Raw genomic sequence first — 10,504 nt, 5'->3', positions numbered from 1 at the left:
ACGTTCTAATTTAAAAAAAAAAGAAATAATAATTCGCTTGATTTCACACATCTAATTATTTCTCACTTTTTGCGTTATAAATAAAATCACTTTAAACAACGTAATAATTGTAAATATTCGTTTAATGTTGATAAAAAAGTTTATTCTTTAAGAACATACTGTCTGTCATTGTTTTTATCGGCCAGTGTATTTTTTACGATCTAATTATAGTACAACCTTGTTTTGTTATGGAACATATCCAATTCCGTAATCAATCATTCTTTTTAATATGATAAAAGTCATAATAAGGGAGCGGTTAATAATCCATCATTTGCTTCAAGATAAATTGAGACACTGGCAGATGACGTATCATCACAAGAAATAATTATAATCATCAGTTTTACTAGACTAGACTGTACATGCGATGATACCATTCAGCAATCCACTTTAATTCCTTGTCACTGCTCGGTTCGTGTTCGATTATATGCACTTTTGAACGCTTCTAATCTTGAAATTTGTTTTGACGTTTAGTTTGACATTTCAATGCTTATCAATTAGTATTTTATTAAAACGTTATTTGTACTTATGTATTGTGTGTTGTTTTTGTATACATAAAATAAAAAGTTTTATTCGTAAAGTATAAAAACTGTTTATCCGTTTACTATTCGGTAATTACTACAATTAATCTATTCCGCGAACAACTTTACCGAACGCAGCTATAGAAATACACGATATCATAGAACTAAAACGTACTGTCAAATGTGTCATTTGTCTCTTATAAAAGTGTAGTAGGTTATATCTGTTAATGTAATAAGTTTTTAATAATTTTTGAATAAATATGAACAAAATAACAAATAGTATAGAACTTTTAGATATAGACAGTAATACTTTATTGAAAAATCAACAAGTTGAATCTAAATCTACGATAATAAATAAACAAGATCCGGTAAGTACTGACTAATACGTAATAAACATCTATTAGTTAATTTATATTTTTAGACATGGGGTAAGACTTCACCTAGTAAAAGTTACGGTTCGTCAAGTTCTACATCTACGGAAAACGTAGTATCTACACTAGAACGGAAAAAAGTAATTTTTCCTTATATACAAAGTGAAATTATAACAGTCTTTTTTAGGTTACTACCGATACTATTATACCGACTCGCCCGGACGATCCCCCGCTTTTACCGGGCGAAAAAGTGACCGGTCAAGCTAGAGATGTAACTTATTTATGCCCCTATCACGGCCCCGCTAGGGGTATACTCACAGTTACAAATTATAAATTGTTTTTCAGATCGATGGATAAAGATATGCCGAATGTGATCGACGTCCCTTTAGGCGTGGTACGTACTAATTAATTATAATTAAACTTAATTAATGTTTGATTCTTAAGGTAACTAGGATTGAAAAAGTCGGTGGGGCTTCTTCGAAAGGGGAAAACGCTTACGGTATAGAAATATTTTGTAAGGATATGCGCAATCTTAGGTTCGCTCATAAACAGGAAAATCATTCGAGGAGGAATGTTTTTGAAAAATTGCAGATGTACGCGTTTCCTCTGTCGCATAAATTGAATATATTCGCATTTGAATATTCCGAAACTTTTCTTGAAAATGGTTGGGCCGTTTATGAACCCATTGCAGAATTGAAACGAATGGTAAGGTATTAAATCATTAGAACAATTGAATTTTTTTCTTTATGTATCAATTTTTTATTTTTTTTATAATTTTATATATACAGTGTGTCCCATAGTTGATTTATATCATTTTAGTGAAAATCCACAAAAAATTGGTAAAATATATAATTTAACCTTCATAGTTGCAGTAAAATTCTAATTTTTTTGTTTTATAGATACAAGGTTGTCCAATAGTTACGATTTTTTAATTTTGGTTTAATTTCATATCATTTTAATGAAACTCCACTTAAAATTGATTTTATTTTCCAAGGTTCAGCGACTGTCCTCTTATTTACTTTCGTTTATAAATACAGGGTGTCCAGTATTTTGATTCTGGTTCCAAATTCATATTATATTATTGAAATTCCACCAAACAATAAGAAAAAATGCTATTCTCATTATTTGAGTGAAATTCCATAAAAAATTGATTGAATTTTCATCAGTTCAGTGATATTCCTTTTGTTTTTTATAGATACAGTGTGTCCCAGATTTTTATTCTGGTTCAATATTTATATTTCAATAAAATTCCACCAAAAATGAACTTTTCCCATGAGTTCCGTGTCATTATTCTAGATTTTTAGCTTTTATAGATACAGTTTGTCCTATATTTTGATTCTGGTTCATTTGATTGATGCAGTGTGTCTTTTTTTATGGTATTCTAGCTCTGCTTCATAATTCATCTGATTTCAGTGACATTCCACTAAAAATTGGAATAATTTCTATCAGTTCATCGACCTTTCTCATTGATTCACCTTTATAGATACAGTATGTCCTATAATTGTAGTTTAAAATGAAATTTGACAGGTCTTGCATGATTTCTTCCACCTTTTAGGGCGTGAACAACGATATGTGGAAAATATCCAAAATTAACGAGCAATACGATATTTGCGACAGTTACCCAGCGGTATGGGCGGTGCCGTCGCACGTTACCGACGACGATATTAAATGCGTGGCGGCTTTCAGAAGTCGAGGTAGAATACCGGTATTGAGTTGGATACATCCGGAATCTCAAGCAACTATCACGAGATGTTCCCAACCGTTAGTCGGAGTAAGATTTTATACGAGGTTGCGATCGAAACTTGTTCTGATTTCAATTTCGTCTTAGGTTGGTGGTAAAAGGTGTAAAGAAGACGAAAAATATATTCAGTTGATAATGGACGCTAACGCCCAAAGTCACAAATTATTCATCATGGACGCCAGACCGAGCGCTAACGCTATAGCTAACAAAGCTAAAGGAGGAGGGTAAGAAATGTTCGGGGGTAATTGGAGATTGAGTAGATGTGTGAGAGATTGGGGGAGATGATAGTTTGAGAGAAATTTGAAGGTTAAGGAAAAATGGGAGAAACTGGAGGATGGAGGAAATGCAATTTTAAGGAATAGGGGGAGATTTCGAAAAAAAAAAATTTTTGAGGAACACGCATATGTAGTAATACTGAAAAAGGGGTGAAAGGGGGAGATTGGGAGGAAAATAAAAATACTGGGAAATGAGGAAGCGATGATGGGGGAAATTGGATGCAAAGCGAATTTAAGGCATTAAGAAAATTTGAAATATTTCAGGTACGAATCCGAAGACGCTTACCAACACGCCGAATTAATATTCCTCGATATCCACAATATACACGTGATGAGAGAATCGTTGAGGAAATTAAAAGAATTAGTTTATCCCACGATAGACGAAATAAAATGGTTGTCGGGACTCGAATCGACATATTGGTTGAAACACATCAAATGCATATTGGCGGGAGCGTTGAGGATAGTGGATAAGGTAAAAATTGACATAAAAATGACCAGGATCGAATTTTCGTTTTGAACTTTTTCAGGTGGAAAGTCACAAAACTTCGGTGCTGGTGCACTGCTCCGACGGTTGGGATAGAACGGCGCAACTTACCGCTCTGGCGATGCTGCTGTTGGATCCTTTTTACAGGACGATCAAAGGATTCGAAATTTTAATCGAAAAGGAATGGTTGTCGTTCGGACACAAATTCCAACAGGTCGGTGAAAATAATCATCGGTGGTTTCGATGCGACGGATGATGATTTTTCTTTTTTTTTTTTTTACAGAGAGTCGGTCACGGCGACGATCACCATTCGGACGCGGATCGTTCGCCCGTTTTTTTGCAATTTATCGATTGCGTTTGGCAAATTACTCAACAATTTCCGAACGCTTTCGAATTCAACGAACATTTTCTAATTACCATATTGGACCATTTGTATTCGTGTAGGTTCGGTACTTTTTTGTATAATACCGAAAGGGAACGACTTATCGAAAGTGAGTTTTTATCCGATTCTTTTTTTTTTTTTTTAATTATCCGAGTTGTTTTTGTATCGAAATACATCGAATCCTTTCAATCGATTGTTTATTTATTATCGGTGTTTTAACTTTTGGTGGAATTCAACGGAAAGTCAAGTTTTAAATGGATTTTCGACTTTTTTATTGATATTACATCAAAATTTTGGATAAATTCGTTATTTTTGGTGGAATTTTACGAGTTTAATTCCACGAAAAGTAAAGTTTTGAATGGATTTTCGACTTTTTTATTGATATTCCATCAAAAATTTAGATAAAATCGTTACTTTTGGTGGAATTTAACGGAAAGTCGGGATGAATTCCACCAAAAGTCAAGTTTTGAATGGTTTTTTCGACTTTTTTATTGATATTCCATCAAAAATTTAGATAAAATCGTTACTTTTGGTGGAATTTTATGAGTTGAATTCCACGAAAAGTCAATTTTTTAATAGATTTTCGACTTTTTTATTGATGTTATATCAAAATTTTGGAAAAAATCGTTACTTTTGGTGGAATTTAACGGAAAGTCGAGTTGAATTCCGAAACTATCGAAATTTCAATTGTTTTTCGTCTTTCCAATGATATTCCATCAAAAATTTGGAAAAAATCGTTACTTTGGGTGGAATTTTACGAGTTGAATTCCACCAAAAGTCAAGTTTTGAATGGTTTTTCGACTTTTTTATTGATATTTCACCAAAATTTTGGATAAAATCGTTACTTTTGGTGGAATTTAACGGAAAGCCCAGATCAATTCCGAAATAATCGAAATTTCAATTGTTTTTCGTCTTTCCAGTGAAGTTCTACCAAAAATTTCGATAAAATCGTTACTTTTGGTGGAATTTAACAGAAAGTCGAGTTGAATTCCACGAAAAGTCAAGTTTTGAATGGTTTTTCGACTTTTTTATTGATATTTCACCAAAATTTTGGATAAAATCGTTACTTTTGGTGGAATTTAACGGAAAGCCCAGATCAATTCCGAAATAATCGAAATTTCAATTGTTTTTCGTCTTTCCAGTGAAGTTCTACCAAAAATTTCGATAAAATCGTTACTTTTGGTGGAATTTAACGGAAAGTCGAGTTGAATTCCGAAACTATCGAAATTTCAATTGTTTTTCGTCTTTCCAATGATATTCCATCAAAAATTTGGAAAAAATCGTTACTTTGGGTGGAATTTTACGAGTTGAATTCCACCAAAAGTCAAGTTTTGAATGGTTTTTCGACTTTTTTATTGATATTTCACCAAAATTTTGGATAAAATCGTTACTTTTGGTGGAATTTAACGGAAAGCCCAGATCAATTCCGAAATAATCGAAATTTCAATTGTTTTTCGTCTTTCCAGTGAAGTTCTACCAAAAATTTCGATAAAATCGTTACTTTTGGTGGAATTTAACAGAAAGTCGAGTTGAATTCCACGAAAAGTCAAGTTTTGAATGGTTTTTCGACTTTTTTATTGATATTTCACCAAAATTTTGGATAAAATCGTTACTTTTGGTGGAATTTAACGGAAAGCCCAGATCAATTCCGAAATAATCGAAATTTCAATTGTTTTTCGTCTTTCCAGTGAAGTTCTACCAAAAATTTCGATAAAATCGTTACTTTTGGTGGAATTTAACGGAAAGTCGAGTTGAATTCCACGAAAAGTCAAGTTTTGAATGGTTTTTCGACTTTTTTATTGATATTTCACCGAAATTTTGGATAAAATCGTTACTTTTGGTGGAATTTAACGGAAAGCCCAGATCAATTCCGAAATAATCGAAATTTCAATTGTTTTTCGTCTTTCCAGTGAAGTTCTACCAAAAATTTCGATAAAATCGTTACTTTGGGTGGAATTTAACGGAAAGTCGAGTTGAATTCCACGAAAAGTCAAGTTTTGAATGGTTTTTCGACTTTTTTATTGATATTCCACCAAAAATGTGGTAAAAACTATTACTTTGATGAAATTTAACGAAAATTCGGGTTGGATTTTTTTGTTGGGATTTTCGTATTGTATTTTCGACTTTTCGGAGACATTTCATCAGATATTTCAAAATTTTATTACTGATATTGTTTTTATTATCATTTTAATGAGATTCCACCAAAATTTTGAAAAAAAAAAATTTTGGTAGCATTTAACGGAAAATCGAGTTGAAATCCAAGAAAAGTCAAGTTTTAATTCAATTTTCGACTTCTTATTGATATTCTACCAAAATTTTGATAAAACCATTACTTTTTAATTCGAACTGAATTCCAAAATAATCGAAATTTGAATTGTTTTTCGTCTTTTTAGTGACATTCATCCAAAATCTTATGAAAACATTACTTTTGATGGAATTTAATGGAAAATCGTGTTGAATTCCAAGAAAAATCAAAATTTGAATAATTTTTCATCTTTTTAGTTAAATTCATCCAAAAATTTGATAAAATCAATACTTTTGGTGGAATTTTACGATAATTTGGGTTGAATTCCACCAAAAGTCGAAATTCAAATTGTCAATTGTCATTTTAGTGACATTCTTCTAAAAGTTGGCAAGTTATTAAAAAATCAAATTTGTTTTCGTAGATTTAGTGATATTCCACCAAAAATTAAAAACTTAATAAGCACTCTTTAAATTTATGTTAATTTTTCAATTTTTGGTGGAATTCCGCTAGAATCATTACCTTCATTTGATGGAATATTCATTGCAAATAAATTTTATTTACTTATAACTTTTGGTGGAATTGAATAAATCACTTATTGGCGTTGTCGTGGCATTCCACCAAAAATCGAAAAATAAATAAAAAGTTTAACGTTATTACAATTTCGTAACGTTCTATATATATACAAAAAATTCCATTAACTGCTAGAAATTTTCAGATTGGACTCAAATTTTGTTTCATTACGTTTCATTTGCCAATTTTTGGTGGAATTTCACTGAAACCTTGAAGGATTATTTCATATCTAGAATGGAATATTTCAGTGCCTTCCTTTGAGGAAACGAATTTTTCTCTTCCATATTTAACTTTTGGTGGAATGTAACGAAAATTTTATTTAATATCTTATCCGTAGCATTCCACCAAAAACCGAAAAAACAGTAATAACTGGAATTTTATTACAATTTCGTGACATTCCACTAAAAATTCAATTTTATTGACCGGAAAACATTTTTAGATTGAAAATTATGAACAATTTTTTTGCAAATTGTATTCGAAACTCATTTCATTTCGTTAATTTGCAAATTATTGGTGGAATTTCACTAAAACCTTGGAGGAAACGAATTTTTCTCTTCCATATTTAACTTTTGGTGGAATGTAACGAAAATTTTATTTAATATCTTATCCGTAGCATTCCACCAAAAACCGAAAAAACAGTAATAACTGGAATTTTATTACAATTTCGTGACATTCCACTAAAAATTCAATTTTATTGACCGGAAAACATTTTTAGATTAAAAATTATGAACAATTTTTTTGCAAATTGTATTCGAAACTCATTTCATTTCGTTAATTTGCAAATTATTGGTGGAATTTCACTAAAACCTTGGAGGAAACGAATTTTTCTCTTCCATATTTAACTTTTGGTGGAATGTAACGAAAATTTTATTTAATATCTTATCCGTAGCATTCCACCAAAAACCGAAAAAACAGTAATAACTGGAATTTTATTACAATTTCGTGACATTCCACTAAAAATTCAATTTTATTGACCGGAAAACATTTTTAGATTGAAAATTATGAACAATTTTTTTGCAAATTGTATTCGAAACTCATTTCATTTCGTTAATTTGCAAATTATTGGTGGAATTTCACTAAAACCTTGGAGGAAACGAATTTTTCTCTTCCATATTTAACTTTTGGTGGAATGTAACGAAAATTTTATTTAATATCTTATCCGTAGCATTCCACCAAAAACCGAAAAAACAGTAATAACTGGAATTTTATTACAATTTCGTGACATTCCACTAAAAATTCAATTTTATTGACCGGAAAACATTTTTAGATTAAAAATTATGAACAATTTTTTTGCAAATTGTATTCGAAACTCATTTCATTTCGTTAATTTGCAAATTATTGGTGGAATTTCACTAAAACCTTGGAGGAAACGAATTTTTCTCTTCCATATTTAACTTTTGGTGGAATGTAACGAAAATTTTATTTAATATCTTATCCGTAGCATTCCACCAAAAACCGAAAAAACAGTAATAACTGGAATTTTATTACAATTTCGTGACATTCCACTAAAAATTCAATTTTATTGACCGGAAAACATTTTTAGATTGAAAATTATGAACAATTTTTTTGCAAATTGTATTCGAAACTCATTTCATTTCGTTAATTTTCAAATTTTTGGTGGAATTTCACTGAAACCTTGGAGGAAACGAATTTTTCTCTTTCATATTTAACTTTTGGTGGAATGTAACGAAAATTTTATTTAATATCTTATCCGTAGCATTCCACCAAAAACCGAAAAAACAGTAATAACTGGAATTTTATTACAATTTCGTGACATTCCACTAAAAATTCAATTTTATTGACCGGAAAACATTTTTAGATTAAAAATTATGAACAATTTTTTTGCAAATTGTATTCGAAACTCATTTCATTTCGTTAATTTGCAAATTATTGGTGGAATTTCACTAAAACCTTGGAGGAAACGAATTTTTCTCTTCCATATTTAACTTTTGGTGGAATGTAACAAACATTCTATTCACTAGCTTACCCGTAGCATTCCACCAAAAAAAAAGTTAACTTTAATTTTTCTTTTCCTTCTCCAGAAGTGAAAGAAAACACCGTATCCCTATGGTCTTATACGAACAGTAACCTAAACATGTACAAAAACCCCCTGTATTGGGCAAATCCTCTGCAACAAGTAGTTCTAGTACCGATAGCGAGCATAAGGCACATAAAACTGTGGAAATCGTATTATTGCCGATGGAATCCGAGTATGAGAACACAAGTAAATGTTTGATTCGAGAAAAAACCGCGTCGTCGTTAATTTATTTTTTGTTTGTTTCGGTTGCAGGATCCCGTGTACCTTCGAATAAGGGAGCTTCTCCTTTTGAAGGAGCAGTTGGAGCACATCGTAGACGAATGCCGGAAAGAACAACAGGCGAGAATACAAAAAACCAGCGTTTCGCCTACGTGAAACGTCAATTGTCATTATTTGACAATTTTTTTTTAAGTGTTTGTTTTAGGATGATACCAAGGAGTAGTACAATCAGTCGATATAAATTTCTCGTTCAGGTTAAATAATTCATTTGGAACTTGTAATAATAAAAATTATTTTTAGGTCAAACGGTTGTTTTTTTTTATTACCTATACATTTTTCCTTTATTAAAAATGATAATTTATAAATCCCGATTCTTGGTGGAATAATTTACAATTTTTGATTAACAGTTTTGTTTTATTCAACCTTTTGGTGGAATATTTTATAATCATTTCGAATCTGGATTAAAAATTTTGTCGTTTATGAACTTTTGGTGGGATATTTCACAAAAATTTTTATATTTAAAAATTTTTGGTGGAATATTTGTCATTTATTTTGACTCGTTCATGGAAAATTGAGATGTTTGTTTGAAAACTTTTGGTGGAATATTTTAACATCATTTTCTAACTTTGATGAAAATTTTTTTGTATTTTAAAAACTTTTGGTGGAATATTTCACAACGATTTTGAATCTTTGATGAAAAATTTTATCATTTATAAACTTTTGGTGGAATATTTCACAACGATTTTGAATCTTTGATGAAAAATTTTGATATTTTAAATCGTTTGGTGGAATATTTTACAAATATTTTGATTCTTTGATAGCAAATTCCGTCATTTAAAAACTTTTGGTGGAATATTTTACAACGATTTTGATTCTTTGATAACAAATTCCGTCATTTAAAAACTTTTGGTGGAATATTTCACAACGATTTTGAATCTTTGATGAAAAATTTTATCATTTATAAACTTTTGGTGGAATATTTCACAACGATTTTGAATCTTTGATGAAAAATTTTATCATTTATAAACTTTTGGTGGAATATTTCACAACGATTTTGAATCTTTGATGAAAAATTTTGATATTTTAAATCGTTTGGTGGAATATTTTACAAATATTTTGATTCTTTGATAACAAATTCCGTCATTTAAAAACTTTTGGTGGAATATTTCACAACGATTTTGAATCTTTGATGAAAAATTTTATCATTTATAAACTTTTGGTGGAATATTTCACAACGATTTTGAATCTTTGATGAAAAATTTTGATATTTTAAATCGTTTGGTGGAATATTTTACAAATATTTTGATTCTTTGATAACAAATTCCGTCATTTAAAAACTTTTGGTGGAATATTTCACAACGATTTTGAATCTTTGATGAAAAATTTTATCATTTATAAACTTTTGGTGGAATATTTCACAACGATTTTGAATCTTTGATGAAAAATTTTGATATTTTAAATCGTTTGGTGGAATATTTTACAAATATTTTGATTCTTTGATAACAAATTCCGTCATTTAAAAACTTTTGGTGGAATATTTCACAACGATTTTGAATCTTTGATGAAAAATTTTATCATTTATAAACTTTTGGTGGAATATTTCACAACGATTTTGAATCTTT

General features: G+C 30.1%; 1 protein-coding gene across 1 annotated transcript; it reads left to right on the top strand.

The window, feature by feature from the left end:
- The first annotated feature begins 722 nt into the window (after positions 1-722).
- On the top strand, positions 723-9,188 carry LOC130895876 (myotubularin-related protein 2). The gene is made up of 11 exons (XM_057803463.1): positions 723-925; positions 979-1,068; positions 1,116-1,322; positions 1,373-1,633; positions 2,484-2,699; positions 2,757-2,893; positions 3,209-3,416; positions 3,472-3,642; positions 3,712-3,919; positions 8,668-8,849; positions 8,916-9,188. The coding sequence occupies exons 1-11, from the start codon at positions 818-820 to the stop codon at positions 9,036-9,038; spliced, it is 1,911 nt and encodes a 636-aa protein (XP_057659446.1). The 5' UTR covers positions 723-817; the 3' UTR covers positions 9,039-9,188.
- The last annotated feature ends 1,316 nt before the right edge of the window (positions 9,189-10,504 follow it).

This window comes from Diorhabda carinulata, chromosome 6, assembly GCF_026250575.1.
Source record: "Diorhabda carinulata isolate Delta chromosome 6, icDioCari1.1, whole genome shotgun sequence".
NCBI lineage: Eukaryota > Metazoa > Arthropoda > Insecta > Coleoptera > Chrysomelidae > Diorhabda > Diorhabda carinulata.
The sequence above is the reverse complement of the archived record's forward strand: the minus strand, read 5'-3'. Positions and strand labels throughout refer to the sequence as shown.